Source organism: Ichthyophthirius multifiliis (genome assembly GCF_000220395.1).
Source record: "Ichthyophthirius multifiliis unplaced genomic scaffold scaff_1120509251435, whole genome shotgun sequence".
Lineage (NCBI taxonomy): Eukaryota > Ciliophora > Oligohymenophorea > Hymenostomatida > Ichthyophthirius > Ichthyophthirius multifiliis.
Window position 1 is genome coordinate 1,576 of NW_004085876.1, and position 22,475 is coordinate 24,050.

A 22,475-nucleotide genomic window follows, 5' to 3' on the forward strand; every position below is an offset into this window, starting at 1 on the left:
ATTTTTCTTCAAATTCTTCTTTGAGTTATTCATATTTATTCTCGTATTCTTATCTAAGTTCCTGGTTTTTAGCATTTAATTCTTGCTCGTATTTTTTGAAATATCCCTCTTGTCCTTTTTCTAATTATTTGTATTTGTTTCTTAATTCATTTTAATCTTGTTCAATATTTTTCTATTTTTGTTTATATTCTTACTCTAATTTACTTTTTTTATATATTTTTAAAATAAATATATAAATAAAAAACTATATTTTTGATTCTTATTCTTCTTTAAGAATATTCAAATTTTCTTATAAAAAAGTTGTATTAGAAGAAATCTAAAGAGAATCATTATCAAGATCTGAATAAATAGTTTTTTTTTTATTTGTAATTTTATTCAAACTCATTTTACTATTTTTTCATTTCCTTCATTAAGTTTTTGATTTAATCTTCATAGTTTTTTTATACTTATTAAATTGTTTATTCTATATTCTTTTTTACGGATTCTCTTTATTATTTACTGAATTCTTCCAAAATTTCGTATTTTTAAAGTATTTCTTACTAATTTTATTCAATAAAGTTATGCTTTTTGTTAATTTCTTACAATTACTTGAACTTTTCCTTATGCTCTTTTTCCAAAGCATTCTAAGATATTTCCAATTTTTTAAATTATTCCTCTTATATGTTTTTATATTCATATAATTCTTCATATTATTAATTTTTTTATCTTAAAATTTCTTCAAATTCATTTCTTTTTTTTTTTTTAATAAAAAAAAAAATTATTTAAATAAAATTTAAATAAGTTTACCTTTTTAACGAATTTCTTTCTTTTAATCTTTCTTCGAATTCTTTTTGTCTTTTTTCGAATTCTTTTCGAATTTCTCTCTATTAATTTAAATATTCTTCTTGAATTTTCAGTTAATTTTCTTCAATTTATTCTTACCAATTTTTCATATATTCTTATTGTTATTATTAATATTTAATTTATTATTTTTTTAATGAGTTTTATTGGTTTACAATTTCTTATTACTTTTTTTGAAAATCTAATTCAATTTCATTAATTTTATATTTATATTCATTTTATGTGTTTTCATATAATTAATTATTATCTTCATCTTTTTCACCTTTTTTTTTATTATTGTTGTCATTTTTATTCATTTATTTGATTTTTTCTTCGAACTCCTTTTTTATTTATGTTTTTTATTTATGATACTCATCCTAAAGCTATTCATTTCGTTTTTCTAAAGCAATTTCTAATTATTTTTATTATTCTTTTTGTTAATTTTCGAGTTTTTGAAATTACTAAAGTAATTATTTTTAATCGTTTTCTAATTGCTTGTATTTTTTTTCATATTCCTATTACATTTTGTTAGTTTTATTAACTTATTCTTTTTCCATTTTGATATAAGATTATTCTAATTATTTATGCTATTCGTTAAAATAAGATTTTTATTCTTCGTACATATCTTTGTATTAATTTGCAATTGCATTTCGTTTATTTTGTTCTTTTTCTTTCAATTTTTCTTCCAAAGCTGCATATTTCTTTTCTAACTCAGTTTTAATTTGGACATATTTTTTTGCATATTCGTCTTAGATTTAAAGACTTCTTTCTTCTATTTATATTTTAAGTTTTTCTTGCATTTCTTTTTGTTCGTTTTTAATTCTTTTTTGTTCTTTAATAAACTCTTCTTACCTTTGTTCCAACAAAACAAGATTTTCGTTATAATCTTATTGCATTTAATTAATTTTTTAATCAGTTTCTACTTACATATTGATATAAGATTAATCAAATTTACTATTATTATTATCTCTGTATTTATTTTCTAATTCTTAATTCTTTTTTTCTTATTCTTTTTATACTTGCTTTTATTTTTTTTCATATTCTGCTTATAATTTTAATCTTTATTCTTCTAATTAAAGTTCCCATTTTTATTAATATTCATTTTGCTGATTTTCTAGCCTTCTGTATTCCTATTGTAGTTATTATTATTATTTTAAAATTTGATTTTATTATTTTTAGTATTCTTCACTTAGATTTTTGTATTTTTTTTATTGTTCTTTTTCTATTTATTTCAGTTCATTTTGTTAAACTAAATATTATTCTTGTATTTACTTTATTTGATTTTTTAAATGACTTTCATATTAAAAGTTTTATTCTTTTTGCTCTATTGTGTAAATTTAAGAATTTTCTCGTAATTATTCATTATCATTTCTTAATTAATCTAATTCGTTTTCTATTTATTTTACTTGTTTTTTATATTCTAAGTTTTATTTTTCTAATAAAGTGGAAATGAATTACTTTTATTTTAAATTATTTATTTAAAAAAAAATATTTTATTTTTAATATGTAAAAATACTTAGTTAGCATGTTAAAATTCTTCGAAATTTGTTTCTTTTTATTTATATTTAGCTGCTTAAAATGCTGATATTTAAGATATCATTGATTATTCATTTGGTATTGTACTAATGCTCAAGTCTAATGTAACATCAGAATTTTTAACTGTTTTTTATGAAGTAATATTTGGTTTTTAAAAATTATTTATAGGAGATTTTAATTAGCCTTTTATTACCTTTTAATTATTACAATAATAATCTTGATTTATTTGCGTATTATTATTGTTTTCAAATATTTTCTTTTTAGGTGATTTTGACAAAGTAGATATATTATTATTATTATTATTATTATTATTATTATTATTATTATTATTATTGCTAATAATTGATTAATCATTAGTGCTTTTTTAATTATTATTAGATTCAACTTATTTTCTACCTCTTTATTATTAAGTTAAGTTTGGAGATTACTCTTAATTTTATTAATTAGTAGAATTGAAGCTTGGTCTTTTATATTTATCAACAATAATTTATTTATCATCATTTTTAGGCTAAGGACTTTTACTTTTGGAATATTTATTTACTAAATCATTATAATTAGAAATATTATTATTATTATTAGAAATATTATTAATATTTGAAGTATTATTATTAGAAACTGAAGTATTGTTATAATCTGGTTATTATTATTGTTTATTTTTAACTACTTCTTAAAATAAAGTGGAATGAGGTGTAGGGGTCATTGACCTATTTTCTAATTATTGATTTTTATTATCAAAAATCTTTTTTTGAGTGGGAGTTAAACTTCTAGATGGAGGTTTTTCGATTGGATTTTAAAGCAATTATTTAAATGATGGCTTTTTTTGATCTTGAGAAACATCCTTTTTTTATACATTTTCCTATTGATTAACTAATAAGTTTTAAAAAGAAGGTTTTTTTCTTATATCTTGATTAATAGGAGATACTATTTACTATTATTATATTTATTATTATTACTAAATGAGTTCTTTTTTTTTATACATTTAAGCTAATACATCGATATTGAATACTTTTCCATATTCCTAAACCCAAGTATGTGAAAGTATTTTTTCAAAAGAAGGTCGCTTTAAAGAATTAACATTAAGAATCATTACAATGAGATTTTTAACTTCTTAAGAAATATCTGGATTGAAAATAATTCCGTTGATACTTGCATTGTTTATTTCTTCAAGCATTTTTTCTCTACTAGTACCTTTTTTAGAAAAAGGGGCGAATCCATGAATAAGTTCGAAAAGAAGAATTCCTACAGACCAAATATCTACTGCTTTATCATGTTTTTAATATTATAAAGATTCGGGACTCATATAATCTAAAGTACCACAAAATGTTTCTCTATTTCCACTAAATTCTGTACTCCAGCCAAAGTCACAAAGCTTAATATTTCCGTTTTTGTCAAGAAGTAGATTTTCTGGTTTCAAGTCTCTATGGATAATGTCTTTTTTATGTAAATAATCTAATGCTAAACATGTTTAAAAAAAATATATGAATGACTCTTTTTCTGATAATTTCTTCTTCTTTTTTAAATATTGGAATAAAGAACCGTTTTCAGCATATTCAAGGGATAAATATACATTTTGATTGTCCTCGAATTTATCGAATAGTTTTAATACATGGATATGGTTTAGCTTTCTTTATAAACGAATTTCTCTTTTTAAATGATCAACTGTTGAATATTATAAAAGTACTTTTTTGTTTATCTTTTATTTTATTTTTTATTTTTAAATTTTTCATTTATACTTGTTTAATGGCTACTAAGCGACCTGTTTTTATTTCTTTTGCTAATTTTACTTCACCAAAAGCACCTTTACCTAAATCTCCTGTGTCTTTTTTCGGTTTATTTATAAATTCAAAGTCTTCCAATGTTTTTGCGTTTTTTTTTGATATTGAACTAGAACTTATTGATGAATCTTCTAAATTTGAAATTGTTGAATTATCTGTAATATTTTAAGGACCAGGATATTTGCTATATATTTGACTTTTTTCATTACATTAATGTGTTGGCCTTTAAAAATATTATTATTTTTTTTATTTAAGTGATATTTTAGTTTTTTTAATTACAAATCTTTTTGTTTACATTCTTGTGAACAATAAAATACTTCTTAACATTCTTAGCATGGTTAAAATATTAAATTTGTATTTTAGGCAACTTTTTTATCATTTGAATAAATACATTTACTATAATTGCATTTAAACATTTTTTTACAATTTAAATTATTTATTGTTTATAAAATTTTTAAAGAATATTTTTGATAATATTTATTGCTTACTATATAAAAATAAAAAGGTATTATTTTCTGATAAATAATATATTATTAAGATATTTAATTAAAAAATTATGTTCTTATAATTAATATATTAAAAAACTATTTTATTGTCAATAATTCTATTTAAAATTATTTATTCAATTATATTTTTTAAATAAAAACATATATTTTCAATAATATATTTATATATATTTTAAAACGTTTTTTTTATTCTGTAATAGATTATATTTATAAATAAAAATTATATATATATAAAATTATAATAATTATGTTTATAAATGAATTTTGCTATATAATAATGTATTTTATACAATATTAATTTTAAAATTGTATTAATTTTTTTAAAAAAATAAATATTACTAATTTTTTATTTATTATTAATATATATTTAAACTATTATGAAAAAATTAATATTGTAATAGTTTATTAACCTAAAAATTAAGATAAAAATAAAAATATATAAAAAAAAATTATATTAAATTAAATATTATTATTATTTTAATTATAAAAAATATAATATACTAACCTTTATATTATATATATATTTATTATTTTTATATTGTTATTATTATTATTAATATTATTTTTATTATTATTATTATTATTATATTATTATTATTATTATTATTATTGCTATTATTGTTTTATTATTATTATTATTTTTATTGCTATTATTGTTATTATAATAATAATTATTTTCCTTATATTTTTTTTTTTATTTAATATATATTATCTGTTTATTATAATTTTTAGATTTTATTATATTATTCTATTTTTTTTTTTATCTTTATATATATATTATTATATGATTTATAATTTTTTTTTTTTTATTTATTATAATATCCTTAAATATAATATTTTTTTATTTTTTAATATATAATTTATATTTATTTTCTTTATTAAATTCTTTATTACTATATTTATTTTAACCTTATTTTTTCATTCTACAAAATTATTTTTTTTATTTAAATATATAATTATAATTTAATGCAAAATTATCATTTATAAGGTAATCTAATAATATTTTCTTATTTAATATTATTTTTGTATTTATAATTTTTTTTTAATATACTTTTTTTTTATAGCCTATCATAAAAATATTTTATATACATAAAAAGCAATTAAACTTATTTTATTTTTCTTAGATTTATTATATTAATTATTATATTTTATTACTATATGAATTTATTACTATTTTTCTATATATAATTCCACTTAACAGTCCTATACTTTATCTCGATACAATTATTATGTTGATTTTTATTATCTTTTTATATTTTTCCACAAACTTTATATTTGCTTTCATCATGTCCTAAATCTCTTATTCACTTTTTGATTTTAAATTTTGTTAAATTAAAATGAAAAAAAAAATAAGAATTTTAATGTATTTATATTGTTAAATATTCTAATATTTAATTATTTTCTTAATTTTCAATATTTTGGGCATAAAAATACTTTCATCAAAATTTTTAACTCTATTATTTTTTTTGTATATATTTTAAATTTACTATTTAATTTTATATTTATAATTATAATTTTTTTAGTATTTAATTATTATATTTTTATTTTTTTTATTTACCAAAATTTCTCTTAAATTATACTATTACTTTTGTGATTAAATATCTCTTTTACATTCTTAAATTATACTATTGCTTTTGTGATTAAATATCTCTTTTACATATTTAATCTTATTTTTAAAATAAGTTATTTTTTGCAAATTAATATTATTTATTTTTTACATATTTGGTGTTTATTTAATAATAAAATTAAATTTTATTATTATTTTTATATTTTCTATTCATAATACTTATTAATTTAAGTTAATTAATAATAAATATATAAAAATGAAAAGAATATTTTTAGTTTTAATTAATAAATAATATTTTTTAAGTCAAAAACAATTTAAAATTTATAATTAAAATATTTAATAAATTATTATATTATTTTTAATATTTTTATCTCTTTCATAAAATTTATAAATTATTAATTTTATAATAATTAATTAATATTTTTTAAAAATATTATAAATATAACTAATTAATATTAACTTACTATTATTTATTTAAATTATTTTTAATAAAAATCCACTAAATTATTTTTTAATATATATTTTATTTCATTTAAATCCTAACATATATTTATATTTCTAAATTAAATCTTTTTCTGAGTTTTCTAATATATAATGATGTCTTACAAGTTCAATACTTTCTAGAAAAAGATACAAAAACATTTTAAATACAAAACATAAAAAATTAAATACCTTTTTCATTATTAAATATTTTTTTATAATCTGGTCCTTGTCCAGCCATCTATCCTCCCATCATGCCGGACATTTAACTCATAGGATTCATAGCTCCCATTCCTCCCATAGCTCCCATTCCACCAGGTCCTGATTTAACTGTTCTTGTTAAGCCTATATTAAAGTTTTGAATTAAAGACTATATATATTTTTTACTCTCTTTTATCTTAATTCTTATTCTTAATCTTTGTAGTTTCCTGTAAAAATGCTTACAATTTGAGACAAAGAAGTTAATAATAAAAGTAAAGAGACAATGAAGATACATATCTCACATTTAAATTTAAAATGTCAACCCCACTTTATAACATTATTCTGAATTTTTAAGTTAAAGGAAATGGTACACGAGCCAAAATAAAACCTGAAAATAATTAATTTACCCATGTATAAAGTAAAAATGTTGATAGACCCATTGATAAATTGTTCTTTAACATAGCTGTCATATTATTTGGATTCATTTATGCCATTTGCTACATTGGGTTTACTTAGGTTACTCTTTCTCCTCTAACAGTTAAATATCCTCCGTTCTTTTTACATAAATGATATTTTCTTATTTTGAATGAATTATCGGTTAATAAGCTATTATGCTTTATTATATTTTAACATCTTACTATTTACTATCTTTATTTAATTATATATTAATAATTTATTAATATATTTTTTTTTTCATAATACTTATCACATATGTCTAAATATTCGTTTAATGCCGATATTTTTTCAATTGTTTTTTTTTCTGAATAAATAGATAAATAATGTCTAAATAAATTTACCTTTTTTATATTATTATTTGAATTATATTTTTTTTAAATATAAATGATTTTTTATATGTAAAAAAATTAAAATACCATAAACATAACTATAACTATAGGACTAAAAACCCAATCTCTTATTCTATGATCAATAACTGTATCCATTTAATTAAATATTTTTTATGTAGATGTTTTTATTTTTATTTTTTTAATAATATAATTATATATAATTTTTTGTTTTAACAAAAAATATTTTAAATATTATATCTTAGTTTTTTATTTTATTTTAATTTAATTTCTAATATTTTAAAAATAATAAATTAATATTATTTTATTTTTCTTTGATTGTTTGCTGCTTTTTGTTTTTATTTAATTTTTAGAACATTATTTAGATTATAACAATTTTAAGTTTAAATTAAATATTATTTTTTACAAATTTAGTAAATTATAATGAATATTAAAGAGCTTATATAATTTTTATTAAAAAAAATCCATTTGCTTATTTTATGAAAATAATTAATATAGATTTAATTAACCTTTTTTATGAATTAAATAATATAAATTATGGAATATTTAATACACAAATGAATTTTATATTCAAGAATAAGTTTTGATATATAATTAAAAAATATTTAGAATTAATTTTAGTTTTAAATTTTTTAAAATATTATAAATTTTAACTAAAAATTAAAAAATATAGGATTTACATTATTTAATAAAAAAAAAAACTTGTTATTCTTTTAAAGTTATTTATAACAATTAAAAATAAAAATGTTATTCATTAATATTTTACTATAATTAATATAATTATAAATTATTTTACTATAATTAATATAATTATAAATTTTAGCAAAAAGTAATAAACTTTTTAAATAATAATCACTTTTAAAATATTTTTTGTTAAAATAAATAAAATAATAATAAAGAAATTTTTATAAATTAAAATTTAATTAAATATTTAAAAGTTTGAAATCAAAAAATATATTATTGCGAATCGCATGAAAAATATCAAGTTTTATGTAAAAATATTTAAACTTATAAGAATTTATATAAATTTAATAAATCTATAACAGAGTAAAATATAAAAAAATGAATTTAATATTATTTTGAGTGAAAATATATTAAGCAATATATAAAAATAAATTTAATTATTAGTGAAAATCTATACAATTATGAATAAATAAATATAATTAGAAATTAATTTTATTAATAATATATGAATAATTTTAATATAATTAATTATTCTAATTGATTTATAATATTAATAGATAATTTTTTAATTAAAAAAAAGGAATAAAAACAGTTTTTAGAATAAATATGTGATAATTCAAGTTAAATTACATAAGCTTTTAATTGAATAGAAAAAATAATTATTAAAATTAAATTAAAATAAAAAAGAATATGTATTATCTAATTAAATAAAAATAATAAATAATAATATGATTTAAATTAATAGCGAAGGTGTTTATGGATAAATTTAGAATATATAGAATATAAATAAGTTTATTGGATCTGTTAAAAATCATGTAAATAATAATTTAGTTTTAGGTAAATGCTTTTATCTTAAACATATTAAAAATATTGATTGTATAAAAATGAAAATTTGTGTACCTTAAAATGTATTAGAGTTTATAGATTTCCTATTAAAATAAAATACTAAATTAAATATTAAAATTTCAAGTTAAATCAATTTTATATTAATGAATTAATTAAATATTTTATAAATTTAATATATTTTTTATATTTGTTATTGATTAAGTATGTTTAGTTTTTCTATATATTTTTATGAAGTTTTATATTTAAATCTAACATTAATTTAAAAATTAATATAAAAGATATATAATATTGTAAAAAATAAATAAAATTAAAATATATATATATGTTTTATATTTAAAAAAATAAAAATAAAAATAAAATAAGTATTATAGATATTAAATTAAATAAAAATTAATTTTAAAATAAATGATATTAACTCTAAAAAAAATATCAAGTTTAATAAAATAAAAAAGAACAAATTAATTAATATTTTAATAAAAATTAAATTTTTCTAAAATAATCATGGATAAATAAGACAAACAAGAAGCCCCTAAAAAGCAATTTGCAAGACGTGACGGTTTAATGGAACTTGAAAGATAAGCACAAGCAAAATGGGAATAAGAAAAAACTTATTAAGCAGAACCAAATCCTGGATAAAAAAAATACTTATTAACATTCCCTTATCCATATTTAAATGGAAGACTACACCTTGGTCATGCATATACTATGACTAAAGTTGATTTTACTGCTCGTTATAAAATTTTATAAGGATATAATGTTGTTTTTCCTTTTGGTTTTCATTGCACTGGGTAACCAATTTGTGCAGCTGCAAATAAATTGTAAAGTGAAATTAATTAATTCGGTTGTCCTCCAAAATTCCCAAATGAAGGTGTTGATTAAAGGTAATGGAATATTTTGAAAAAAATGGGTATTAGTGAAGAAGTAATTAATTTTAATTTTTATATATATAAAATAAATAAACAATATAAACAAATGATTTTAAAAAATTTTATTATTATTAATATATAAAAAATATTCAATATATTATAAATTTGAAAATAATATTATAAAAATTACTAAAATATTTTAATTAAAAATAAATTTACTTATATATTGATATTTTTTTATTTATTTATTAATATTTTTTTTTATTTTATTAAAAAAATAATTCTAATATTTTATTGTAATTTAACAGGAAATACCAAAATTTGTAGATACTAAATTCTGGACATAATTTTTTCATCCTTTTGCCACTTAAGATTTAAAATATTTCGGAGTTTCCGTTGATCATAGAAGATCTTTTATTACCACAGAGGTTAATCCATATTATGATTCATTCATAAAATGGCAATTTACATTACTCAAGGAAAGAAAATACATTAATTTTGGAAAAAGACCTTCAATATTCTCTATTACAGATAAATAAATGTGTGCTGATCATGATAGAGCAGAAGGAGAAGGTTTGGGACCATAAGAATACACACTTATTAAGTTAAAAATATTAGAACTTAACAGTGCTTTAGCTCCTTTGTAAGGAAAAATGTTTATTTGGCAGCAGCTACTCTTAGACCTGAAACAATGTATGGATAAACTAATTGTTTTGTACTTCCTGAAGGAATTTATGGAGCATTTGAAATGATAAATGATGAAGTAAATATATATATATATAAGTAAAAAATAAAAATAATATAATTTAAAAAGATATTTATTGTTTCAGAAAGAGCAGCAAAAAATATGGCTTATTAAGATTTAACGAAAGAATATGGCTAGGTAAAAAAAATACTAGAAATTAAAGGAACTGATTTGTTAGGACTTCCTTTAAAAGCACCATTAGCTAAATATGAAAAAATATATGCACTTCCTATGCTATCAATTTTAATGGATAAAGGTAAAGAATACAAATATAAATAAATATAAATAAATATTAATAAATATAAATAAATATAAATAAATATAAATAATATATATATATATATATATATATACATATACATATATTTAATTTTATATATAAACTTATATTTTTTTTTTTATATTTTTTTTTTAATTTTTTTAATTTATTATTATATAAAATTTATTTATTATTTTTTTTAAACATATTTTTTATATTTTTGATAAAAATTATTTAAAAAAAAAATCTATAATTTTAAAATATATCTATATAGGTACTGGCATAGTAACTTCTGTACCTTCAGATGCACCTGATGACTATGCTACATTAAGAGATTTATAAAAGAAACAGGCCTTTAGAGAAAAATTTGGTATTAAAGATTATCATATTATACCTTTTGAACCTGTTCCTATTATCGAAATTCCTTAAATGGGAAATTTATCTGCAATATTAGCTTGTGAGGAATTTAAAGTAGCGTCATAAAACGATAAAGAAAAATTAAAATTAGCTAAAGATAAATGCTACACTAAAGGTTTTTACGATGGAAAAATGTTAGTTGGTAAATATAAAGGTAAAAAAGTACAAGAGGCGAAAGAATAAGTAAAAAAAGATCTTATAATATCACAAGAAGCAGTATCTTATTATGAACCTGAAGGAAAAGTGATTTCTCGTTCTGGCGATGAATGCATAGTAAGTCTATGTGATCAATGGTATATTTCTTATAATGATGAAAATTGGAAAAAATAAATAAGAGAACATGTAAATGGACCAAACTTTAATTGCTATAATAATGTTGTTCTTAAAAGTATATAAACAACAGTTGATTGGTTAAATCATTGGGGATGTTCTCGTTCGTTTGGACTTGGAACCCGTTTACCATTTGATGATAAATATCTGATTGAATCTCTTTCTGATTCAACGATTTATATGGCTTATTATACTATTAGTCATTTATTATAAGGTAAAAATAAAAATATATAAAAATATAAAAATATAAATATAAATATAAATATAAATTATATTTATTTATTTATTTATTTATTTATTTATTTATTTATTTACTTATTTATTTTATTATTTTATCTATTTTTTTTATTATCTTATTTTTTTAAGGAAACGTTTAAGGATCTTAAGTTGGTCATTTAGGAATAACTCCTGATTAATTGAATCGTGAATTTTGGGATTATATATTTTTAAATTGTTAATATAATTAATAAATAAAAGTTAATGAAGATAAATGTATATAGATTAGAAACTCATTTTAATATTGGTATCCTTTAGATCTCCGTGCTTCTGCTAAAGATTTAGTTAAAAATCATCTTACAATGAGTTTATTTAATCATGCAGCAATATGGGATTAATAGCCACATATGTGGCCTCGTTCATATTTCGTGAATGGTTATATGTTAGTCGATGGTAAAAAAATGTCCAAATAAAATGGAAATTTTTATACTTTAAAAGATATAGTGGATAAATATGGTGCTGATGCAACTCGTTTTGCATTAGCGGAATCTGGAGATTCATAAGATGATGCTAATTTCGAAATTAAAATTGCTGATAATTCAATTTTAAAGATTTCTACATTAGAAATGTGGATTAAAGAATATGTGAAAAATGTTTCTGATGCAAGAGATTATAATGATCAAGTATGTAATGAAAAAGTAGTATTTTTTGATAAAGTATTCACAAATTAAATTAAATAATTGACAATTTAATGTATAAAATCTTATGAGGAACTTAAATTTAGAGATGTTACAAAATATGGGTTTCATGAATTTGGATCTATTAAAGATGAATATTTAATAAATTGTGAAAAATTAGGAGGACCTCGTAAAGATATTTTATTAGAATGGATTAAATATTAATTACTTTTAATATATCCTATTGCACCTCATTTTGCGGAAATTGCTTGGTAGAATTAATTTTGGCTTTTATTATCTAAAGAATAATAAGAAAAAATTAAAAAAAATATAAATGAAAATACTTTACCTAAAATAAGTGAGTTTATTATTGATGAAGTGGTTTTAAGATCGTATAATTGTCTTTAAAATTTCCTAAGAAATGTGAGACTTACATATGCTAAATAAACTTAAATAAAAAAAGGAAATAAAGAAATTGTATTTAATAAAGCAATAGTAATATATACAGTTAAATATAATGATTGGTAGTAAAAAGTAATTTTATTAAAAAAAAAATATAAATATATAAATAAATATATTTATATTTATATTTATATTTATATTTATATTTATATTTTTTTTTGTTTAAAATATTTTTTTTTTTATACTTTATATTAGGTTTTAGAATAATTAAGAAATTCTCTTTAGGGAGATGTCTTAAATATAGATTGGAAAAATAAAATTCGAGATAGTTTAGATATTTCTGTTGATATTAAGAAAAAATCTTTATAATTTGCAGCTTTTATTTAAAAAGAATTTGAAACTTCCGGAAAAGAAGCTATTGAAAGTATTTTACCTTTTAACGAACTTTAGCTTCTTTAAGATAACAAAGAAAATATTTTAAAAGAAGTTAAACTTGAAAATATTGAAGTTTTATATATATTTTTTATATATTTATAACATTTTATTTTTAATAGTTTTTATGTGCTGATGATGCTGAAAAAAGTTAAGAAAAAGTTTTTTTGACTGCAGTATAAAATTGTATGCCTGGAAAAGCCTAAATTATATTTATATGAGTTTGAAAAAAATATAAATATCTTTGTTAGCTTAAAAATTTATAAATAAATATAATATTTAATCCTATTTTATATAAAAAAAAATTATTTGAAGTAAAATTAAATTAATAAAAACTAAAAATTATTAATAAATATATAATTCTATAAAAAAATTATTTAATAATTATTTTTTATTTAAAAATAGTAAATATAAATATATTTAAAATAAATATTATTTAATATTTTTAAAAAAAAAATGATTTTAAATTTATTATAAATATTAATTCAAATAAAAATAATATTTTAAATATTTTAAAATATATAAATTTTACAATAAATATTGATTAATTTTATTCATTTATATTTATAAAAAATACAAATTATTTATTTAGATATTTACAAATATATTTATAATACTTAATATTAATTATTATAAATATAATATATAAAATTTTTATAATTAAACAAAATTATAAATTTATTTTATTTTTCTATCATAATTAGAAATTATTTCATATTGATATACATTATTAAAATTTTTAATTAATTATATCTAATTAATTTCTTAAATCTTTTATTTTGTATTTATCTAAAAACTTATTATTTTATATTAATATTATTTTAATTTTTTCCTAATTATTATAAATTCTAAATTTATAAAATTACTATCGCATACATATGTATATTAAAAATTTTATCTATTATTTTTTTAAATTTTTTTATAAATTTTATTAATACTTTCTTAATTAAAAAATAATATACTTTTTATTATAATATTTTTTTAAAGATTTAAAAGTTTATTTTACATTAATTTTAATGCTAAAACTTTATTTTTTCTTGGCTGATATTATATAAATTTAATTTTATTTATAACAAATTAATTTAATGTAAAAATATATATAAATAAAATTTTTTTTTTAATTATTTTAAGGTGAATCTTCAATAAAAAATACATAAAAATGTTATTTCAATTTATTTTTTTAAGTGATTAATGCTTTTATTTAAGATAATTTTTTTAAAAAATGTGTTATAAAGGTTTATATGTATTTTTTGTGAAATCGTTATCAGAAAGGTAAAACATATTTTTAAACTATTACTAATAGTATAATTATTTAACATTTGTAAATCAGTTTGAAATAAATTTATATTTTCTTAAAATCATCTTAAATTTATAATTTTTAAAAGGATATTTTAAATTTTATCTATGATTATTTTATTTTAAATGATTTGTTTTTACATATATTAGTATAAAATTATTAATTTTTTTTAATATATAGATTATGGAAATTCAAATACTTACTGCTCTAATTAATATTTTTAATTAATTTTATTTATTCTTTATTAAATATATATTAATTTAATTAAAATATAAAATAATTAATTATAATGAGTAAGATTATAAATTTTAATTTATTAAAAAATATAAATATTTTTTATTATAAAAATAAAAGATAAAATTATTAGAAATATAAAATACTATTTTTAAATAAATTATTAAATCAAATAAATTACAAAGTGTAAAATAGCTATTTTTTAATTTAATGAAAAAATATTTTTTAAATAAAATATAGTTCATATGAAATTTTTTAAAAAAAAAATAAATAAAAAAATATGCAATTTAATTTTTTTTTTTTTATATAATAAAACTATAATTATATAGGATTTTCTTATTAAAAATTATATATACATTTATTAATATTTTAATAAAAAAGAAACTTAAAAAAAATAAAATATAAAAAATTATGAATATAAATATTGTAAAAAAAAAAAAAATCTTATATTATTTAATAAAAATATTTGCAAAATTTTTATAATAAAAGAATTAAGATGATAAAAATTTGCATAAATATTAACTAAATTATGGATAATCTAAATAGAAAAAATATAAATAAAATAAAATTAAAATAAATATGAAGAAATATATAAATGTTTCTTTATAAATATAAAAAAAATAATGATATACATATATTTATATATATATATTTATATTTATAAATATATTTATATTTTATTTATATATATAAATATTTTTTTTATCTAATGTATTTTTTTATTATATTTATTTAATATATTTTTTTTAATTATTATTAATTTATTTTGACATATCTTTTTTTTTTTTATTTTTATTTTTATATTTTAATTATTTTGTTTAATGCAAAAACATTTTATATTTTATTTTATTTTTTTTATTTTTTCTTTTAAATAAAATTAAGATATTATAATTATAATTATATTATTTTTACTGTATTTTTATAAATAATAATTATTATTAATTTTAATATTATTAATGTAATATTTAAAATTTTTTTGTTAACATTTCTTAATTCTTTTTTTATATAAAACTAATTATCTAAATCTAAAATAAAATTTGATTAAAAATTTGATCTAATATTTTTTTACTTTATCATCATCTTATAAATATTTGAAATTATATAATTTTAATTTAATTTTTTTTTTTTTCTTTTCATTTATTTTTGTTATAAAATAATTATAATTATTATATTTTTTTTTTATTTAATTTATCGTTTTTAAAACAATATTATTATAATTTATTATTTTATTATATAATAGTCATTTATAATTTATTTATTGTTTATTTATTTTTAATTTTCTTTATAGCTACTCTTTTTTTTTATATTTTATAGAAATAGTTTTTATTTTTAATATTTTTTAAAAAAAACTGTTTTTATATAAATTAATTTTTTTATAGTTTAAATACTAATATTTTATAAAATGAATAATTCTAATAATTTAATTATAAATAATTTATTAGATGTTTATAAAACTTTAGATAAATTATTAATTTTACTAATAATTCAAAAATAAATATAAATTACTTAAAATTAGCATAGCAAATATACAATAAGTTTTAATTGTATTTTTTTTATTAATATTTACGTTATCATAATATTTAAAAATATATTTTTAATTTCTGAAATTTGTTTTTTTTATTACATATATTTGTAATTATGAAACTAATTGAAATAAATTTAACAAAAATTTTATTTATATATAATATAAATAAATAAAAAATAATTAAAAGTAAAAAAAAAAAACCAAGAAAATAATAATCTATTAAAAAAAAAAATTGAAAAAAATAACTAATGAGTTCTAATTAAAACACATAAATAATGAATAATGTTTCATAAGTCAATAAATTTTCAGAATAAGAGTATTCAAATTATATTGACACTTCAGATGTGGTAATATAACAATACAAAAACTCTAGCGTTTCTGGGTTAGAAAAATACTTTCTTAAAATAGAGGAATGGCTTGAAACTCCAATTAATAGAGAAGAAAATAAACCATATGTAATAGAAGCAGAAGGTGGTATAGGCAAAAAAGCTTTATTAATAAAATGGATGGAATACCATTAATAATTGAAAAATAAAGTAAAAATAATTATATATAAATATAAAAAAAAAAATTATTTATAATTATAATTAATTAATTAAATAAAAAAGAAATATCCAGATATAATTCTTTCTCATTTTGCTTCTTCTGGGGGAAATAGTAGCAATTATTTTTTTGCAATATACAGATTATTAAATAAACTAAGGGTAAAAAAAACATAATATAAAATAATAATTTAAATAAATATAAAATAAAAATATTAATTAGGAAGCATTAGATATAGATTAAAAAGTGGAACTTTTAGAAGAAAAGTTAAGAAAATATTTTTCTTATTGGTTAAACCATTGTAGTGATAAATTAGAAAAACAACTAAAATAAGGAGAAGTAGTATTGTATGACAAAATAATAATAATAATAGAAGCAATAGATTAATTTGTAGAATCAACAAGTAACAATAGAGAAGCGAATATTGTTTTTTGGCTTCCTCGTTGTTTTCCTGAAAAAATACGTGTAATAGTTACATGTGATAAACAATCAAATGCTAATGAATATTTTTAAAGAATAAATTGCAAATTTTTAAAAATGTAATTAGAAGATAACATCGGAAATACAATAATTTAACGACATATTTAAAAATAATTATTTATAAATTAAGAATTGAAAGAAAAACATTTAACAATATTAAAAAATTTCGATGAGAAGTGTAAAAATCCATAATTTTATAAGATTTTCTTATGTATATATATTCCTTATCCAACTGAAAATATAATTTCTTAATAAGAAATACCAGATGGAACATTCGAAAAGATATTTGATAAAATGAATTACGATAATCTTATGAAAGTATAGTCTTATTAAGATTTAATAAACTTTACTTTAGACTTTTTTTCAAATGTTATTATGTAATAAGAGACTTTTAGAAAACTATTAAGAGTATTCGTTTTAACTTAGAAAGGTTTAACATTAGATGAATTAAAGAAAATAACTGCTATTTCAGTACCAGAATGGAGAATATTTTTGGCTTTCTTCAAAGTTTTTATTCTTAAATATAAATACTATTGGTAAATGAATAATTTTTCATTAAAAAAAATAATTTAAAATAAATATAAAATTGATACTAATGAAGTTAGAAGATTACACGAAGAAATATCGAATGTTTTAGAAAAACATACATCTAATTCTATCCGAAAACTAGAAGAATAAACATATCACCTTTTCATGTCCAAAAACTACTTTAAATTAAAAGAAACAATCTCTACTATTGAAAATTTTCTTCTTTTATTCAACCCTAATAATAAATATGATTTATGCAGATATTGGTAAGCTTTAGAAGAATAAGGATTTGATCCTGTTGGAGAATATAACAAGGCTATAGAAGGTTTCGAAATGCATTATCATCCTTCAAGTTAGGATGTTTTTAGAATTATTGTTTAAATTTCAAGATTTTTAAAGGAATTTGCAGACTTCGAAACATATAATACTCCTTATTTTAGACATCCGCCTATTAGAGGAACTTGTGAATAATTAGAAGATATCGGGCTTTTGAGAGAATTAGTAAATTTGTAATTATTTAGTTCAAATGATAAGGCAGAAATTGAAAAAGCAAATGCTTTAGATAAATAAAAAAAAAATCTAAAATAAAAAATTTAAGAAAAGAAGGAAGCTTTAAAAATATATAAAAAAGGAATATCTTCAAAAACTTTAAAAAGGTAAGACTACTAAGAAATTAATGAAAAATAAGTTAATTAAGATAAAAATTCAACATAAAGAAAGACTGAAAAGATTTAAATACAAATACTAAGTGAAGTTGAATCTTTAAATGTTGAAATACCTTGTAATAGAGAAAAATTTAGAAAATATTTTCTTAAGTTAATTTACGAAACTATAAATAATAGTAATAATAAAAGTTAAGAAGAAACTATAGATTATAATTAAAAAACAATAACATGTTCGGATGAAGAAGAAGAAAGAAATAATAAAGATAAAACAAAGTAAAAAATATAAATTACAAATAATATTTAAAATTTTTATGTAATTTTTAAAATAATCTCAATTATATATATATTAAAAAAAAAAAAAAAATTAATTAAATTTAAAAATTAAATTTAAATAAAATAAAATATAAATATAAAATATATATATTTATATAAATATATATTAATATATAAATATCTATATAAATATTTATTTTTATTATTTTCACATAATTAAATTTTTTTAATTTTAAAATTTAATTTATAATATATAGATTATATTTTAGATATTTATACTATATTTTAATGCCAATTAAATATCATTTTTTATTACATTATATATAAATATTTATCTTTAATATAATATATATATGTAAATATAAGTTGTTTTATATAAATTATTTTATTTATTTTTATTTATTTTTTATCTAATATAAATAATTTAATTTGTAATATTTTTTATAAATATAGTGCTTTAATGTCTTAATTTGATATTTAATATGCTGAACAAAATGCATTAACTATGTAAAAATTAAAAGAATGCTTTTATCTTAGAGAAAGATCACCAAGTAATTATTATTATAAAAGATGGTTATGGATATAATTTCCTTGGGCTTGTTTATCTTTAGAATGTGATTATAGTGCTAAACTTAAAGAATGTTTTTCATCTCCTATTGAATATATGAGTGTTAAAAAAGAAAATGAGTTTACTAAATAAGCGTTAAAAATAGCTATTGAAGCTAAATTGAAAAAATAAATAATGTATTAAAAACAAGATATTGTATTACAATAATAATAATAGGAAATATCATCTTTCTTTCCTTAAATAAAAGAAAGAAAATCAATAAATATTCCTCAAAATAATATGTCATATAGGACTTAAAAATCCTAAAAATCAAGCATATCTTTAGGTAAATCAGTTTTTATGATAACTTAATAATATCTAAATTAAAACAATTTAAATAAGCAATTAGAAAAGAATTTCAAAACCATCGAACATATTAGTATTAATAATAACAATGTTAATACTTCTTCTATTGAAAATATGTCAAGATTATTGGAAAAAAGTAAAGTTATGAAAGATAAAACAGTTTAAAATTTTGATCCTTTAAGGATGGTTTAGAATTCTTAGAATATTTCTTCTGTACTACCTAGAATTAAAAATGAAATAATTAATCATTCTAATAAAGAATTAATTTTATTAGAAAGCTAGGCTCATAATATGAAAATTGAATTAGATATTATATCGAATGATAATAGAAATTTAGCTAAAAAATTAAAATAAATGAGTATATTGCAAGAAAATTAATAAAAATATGGAGTTAATCCTGAAAAAGTAAACTTCGCTTAAGCATAAGTAATGGATTATGAAATCAATATATCGAAAGCTGAAGAAGATTATTTGACTTGCTTATTAACTATTTCTAGATTGAAAGGGATTTTGAAAATTTGTGATAATAATAAATAATAGAATGAGGATTATATTCGAAATTTGAATTTCTTGTTAAATAATTTTAAAAAAATAATTAGATGGGAATAAGAAGATATTAAAGAAAGTTTGGAAAAAATTAATACTTTGTAAAGAATTAATAAAGAATATTAAGAAGTCTTTAATGAAAAAATAGAATCTTAAAAAAAATTAATGGAATAAATTAAATAATAGGTTCGTGGAAAAGAAATTTTCGACTAAAATTTCGCTAATACAGATAGTTTAATTGAATAATCGGCTTTGGTTTAACAAGGAAAATTAAGATAAGATCAATAAGGACATGATTAAAATAAAAAAATGAAATAAAATATGAGTTAGATAGAAAAAAACTCTAAAATTATTTAAGAATAACATGATAGATTGTTAGAAAAATACGAAAAACTTAAAGAAGTATTAGATATATCAAACCCTAACTATTAAAGTTTATTTTAATTTAAAAAATTTGTCGCTGATTGTGAAAAAAAGAATGAGTTTAAGAGTATATTATTATCAAGGTAAAATATTATTAATAATTTGAAATAAAGATTATAGATTAAATAAGATTATTTGAAAACTGTTTTAAAAGCTAATAATATTGCAGAAGATAAAGAAAAAGATTTTGAAGAATAATTTAGTAATTAAGATAATTAAAATGAAGAAGAAAATGATAAAAAAAATGATGTTCATTTCAAAATTATAGATCTTTAAAATCAATAAGAGACTAAAATTAGATTGTTACATAAATTATAAATGGTAAGACTACATTCCTATATGGTTGTGGGTACTATTTAGAAAAAATTGGCTATTAAATAGGCTAGTAATGTATAGGATACTATTGAATTTGGAGAAGATGAGATTATTATGAGCTTGGATGAAAAAATGGCACTTATTAAAGAAAAACTACCTATTGAAGAATTCTAATTGTTTAATGAAAGTAAGTATGATTTTACTAATATTTATAAAGTTATTTCGGGAAATATTAGAATTAATAGAGATAATAGTTTACTTAGTAATAATGATGAAGAAAAATTTACTGAATGATAATATTATATTTTTATATATAAGCCCTCATTTTATTTTTTTTATCAATTTTTTTAAAAATAAATATTTTTTATTTTATATTAGTTAAATTATTTTATTTATATCTTTTATTAACAAAAATTTGATTAATAAATAAATAATTATATATATATATTATTTTTTAAACAAAAAAAGAACAAAAAAATAATAAGCTAAAAAATATACAAAAGATTATTAAATATAATACATTTAATTAAAAAAATAAAAAATATTAAAAGGAAAAAAAAAAATGTCTTCAGTACCATTAAAAAATTTAGACAAAGTCACAAAATCTCATTTAGCCGCCACATATGCAGCACTTATTCTTCACGATGAAGGATTAAATATAAATGGATAAAAAATTTTAGATTTAATAAATGCTGCAGGTGTTAAAGATTTTGAGAAATTCTATGCTAAATTATACGCAAGCAATCTCAATAACGCCAGTATTGAATAAGCAATTTCTACTGGAGGTGCTGGAGCTTCAAGTGCCCCAGTAACTGCTTAAACTTCTGCTCCCGTTGAAGCTAAAAAAGAAGAAAAAAAAGCTGGTAACTTTATATTAAATTATTTATTTTATTAATTTAAAATTAAAAAATAGAAGCTAAAAAGGAAGAACCCAAAAAAGAAGAAGAAGAAGATTACGATATGGGAGATCTTTTCGGTTGATTACTTTTTTATTTTCACTTAAAAAAAATGGAAAGAAATAATAAATGGTTAATTATAGATTTATATAAAGTTTTTTAGTTAAAAAAGTTTATTCTTATTTCTGTTTTTTTTATATAATTATTATTACATTTATATTTTTTTGTGCATGTATCGAAAATGTAGGCTTTTATTTAAATTAGTTAATAATATTA

The 22,475-nt window shown here is 16.8% G+C and overlaps 5 protein-coding genes across 5 annotated transcripts, besides 48 other annotated features; 3 read left to right on the forward strand and 2 right to left on the reverse strand. All coding sequences in view use genetic code 6, as the record gives it.

The window, feature by feature from the left end:
* Window positions 1-332: 332 nt before the first annotated feature.
* Window positions 333-4,546, reverse strand: IMG5_203950 (protein kinase domain protein; the record flags this gene model as incomplete). Its single annotated transcript, XM_004023779.1, has 5 exons — window positions 333-2,276; window positions 2,336-2,454; window positions 2,752-4,048; window positions 4,089-4,353; window positions 4,410-4,546. 5 exons carry the CDS (start codon window positions 4,544-4,546, stop codon window positions 333-335), a joined length of 3,762 nt encoding a protein of 1,253 aa, XP_004023828.1.
* Window positions 804-852: a microsatellite.
* Window positions 1,162-1,187: a microsatellite.
* Window positions 1,806-1,834: a microsatellite.
* Window positions 2,641-2,689: a microsatellite.
* Window positions 2,903-2,966: a microsatellite.
* Window positions 2,920-2,966: a microsatellite.
* Window positions 2,923-2,970: a microsatellite.
* Window positions 3,278-3,307: a microsatellite.
* Window positions 4,547-5,058: 512 nt separating the features above from the next.
* Window positions 5,059-5,091: a microsatellite.
* Window positions 5,092-5,146: 55 nt separating this feature from the next.
* Window positions 5,147-5,299: a microsatellite.
* A 331-nt stretch (window positions 5,300-5,630) lies between these two features.
* Window positions 5,631-5,676: a microsatellite.
* Window positions 5,667-5,697: a microsatellite.
* A 64-nt stretch (window positions 5,698-5,761) lies between these two features.
* Window positions 5,762-5,826: a microsatellite.
* Window positions 5,827-6,105: 279 nt separating this feature from the next.
* Window positions 6,106-6,154: a microsatellite.
* Window positions 6,125-6,184: a microsatellite.
* Window positions 6,131-6,179: a microsatellite.
* Window positions 6,185-6,203: 19 nt separating the features above from the next.
* Window positions 6,204-6,295: a microsatellite.
* Window positions 6,206-6,282: a microsatellite.
* Window positions 6,296-6,785: 490 nt separating the features above from the next.
* On the reverse strand, window positions 6,786-7,825 carry IMG5_203960 (protein pob, putative; the record flags this gene model as incomplete). The annotated part of the gene is made up of 5 exons (XM_004023780.1): window positions 6,786-6,823; window positions 6,876-7,053; window positions 7,138-7,532; window positions 7,587-7,681; window positions 7,757-7,825. 4 exons carry the CDS (start codon window positions 7,823-7,825, stop codon window positions 6,881-6,883), a joined length of 732 nt encoding a protein of 243 aa, XP_004023829.1. The 3' UTR covers window positions 6,786-6,823; window positions 6,876-6,880.
* Window positions 7,826-8,445: 620 nt separating this feature from the next.
* Window positions 8,446-8,506: a microsatellite.
* Window positions 8,454-8,503: a microsatellite.
* A 530-nt stretch (window positions 8,507-9,036) lies between the features above and the next one.
* Window positions 9,037-9,113: a microsatellite.
* A 598-nt stretch (window positions 9,114-9,711) lies between these two features.
* Window positions 9,712-13,887, forward strand: IMG5_203970 (leucyl-tRNA synthetase, putative). The gene is made up of 7 exons (XM_004023781.1): window positions 9,712-10,138; window positions 10,392-10,846; window positions 10,898-11,084; window positions 11,362-12,048; window positions 12,201-13,261; window positions 13,385-13,636; window positions 13,684-13,887. Exons 2-7 carry the CDS (start codon window positions 10,775-10,777, stop codon window positions 13,780-13,782), a joined length of 2,358 nt encoding a protein of 785 aa, XP_004023830.1. The 5' UTR covers window positions 9,712-10,138; window positions 10,392-10,774; the 3' UTR covers window positions 13,783-13,887.
* Window positions 10,298-10,344: a microsatellite.
* Window positions 11,091-11,193: a microsatellite.
* Window positions 11,096-11,173: a microsatellite.
* Window positions 11,098-11,194: a microsatellite.
* Window positions 11,213-11,250: a microsatellite.
* Window positions 11,222-11,309: a microsatellite.
* Window positions 11,252-11,324: a microsatellite.
* Window positions 12,050-12,085: a microsatellite.
* Window positions 12,050-12,091: a microsatellite.
* Window positions 12,051-12,097: a microsatellite.
* Window positions 12,077-12,104: a microsatellite.
* Window positions 12,107-12,198: a microsatellite.
* Window positions 13,301-13,343: a microsatellite.
* Window positions 13,888-13,966: 79 nt separating the features above from the next.
* Window positions 13,967-14,001: a microsatellite.
* Window positions 13,975-14,024: a microsatellite.
* Window positions 14,025-15,104: 1,080 nt separating this feature from the next.
* Window positions 15,105-15,145: a microsatellite.
* A 573-nt stretch (window positions 15,146-15,718) lies between these two features.
* Window positions 15,719-15,789: a microsatellite.
* Window positions 15,726-15,784: a microsatellite.
* Window positions 15,728-15,841: a microsatellite.
* Window positions 15,794-15,860: a microsatellite.
* Window positions 15,861-16,892: 1,032 nt separating this feature from the next.
* Window positions 16,893-21,597, forward strand: IMG5_203980 (TPR repeat protein; the record flags this gene model as incomplete). Its single annotated transcript, XM_004023782.1, has 4 exons — window positions 16,893-17,153; window positions 17,226-17,321; window positions 17,383-19,106; window positions 19,560-21,597. The coding sequence occupies 4 exons, from the start codon at window positions 16,893-16,895 to the stop codon at window positions 21,595-21,597; spliced, it is 4,119 nt and encodes a 1,372-aa protein (XP_004023831.1).
* Window positions 17,156-17,204: a microsatellite.
* Window positions 19,200-19,225: a microsatellite.
* Window positions 19,212-19,299: a microsatellite.
* Window positions 19,230-19,287: a microsatellite.
* Window positions 19,233-19,304: a microsatellite.
* Window positions 19,235-19,299: a microsatellite.
* Window positions 19,356-19,394: a microsatellite.
* Window positions 21,598-21,844: 247 nt separating the features above from the next.
* IMG5_203990 (hypothetical protein) lies at window positions 21,845-22,465 on the forward strand. Its single transcript, XM_004023783.1, has 2 exons — window positions 21,845-22,166; window positions 22,217-22,465. The coding sequence occupies exons 1-2, from the start codon at window positions 21,866-21,868 to the stop codon at window positions 22,282-22,284; spliced, it is 369 nt and encodes a 122-aa protein (XP_004023832.1). The 5' UTR covers window positions 21,845-21,865; the 3' UTR covers window positions 22,285-22,465.
* The last annotated feature ends 10 nt before the right edge of the window (window positions 22,466-22,475 follow it).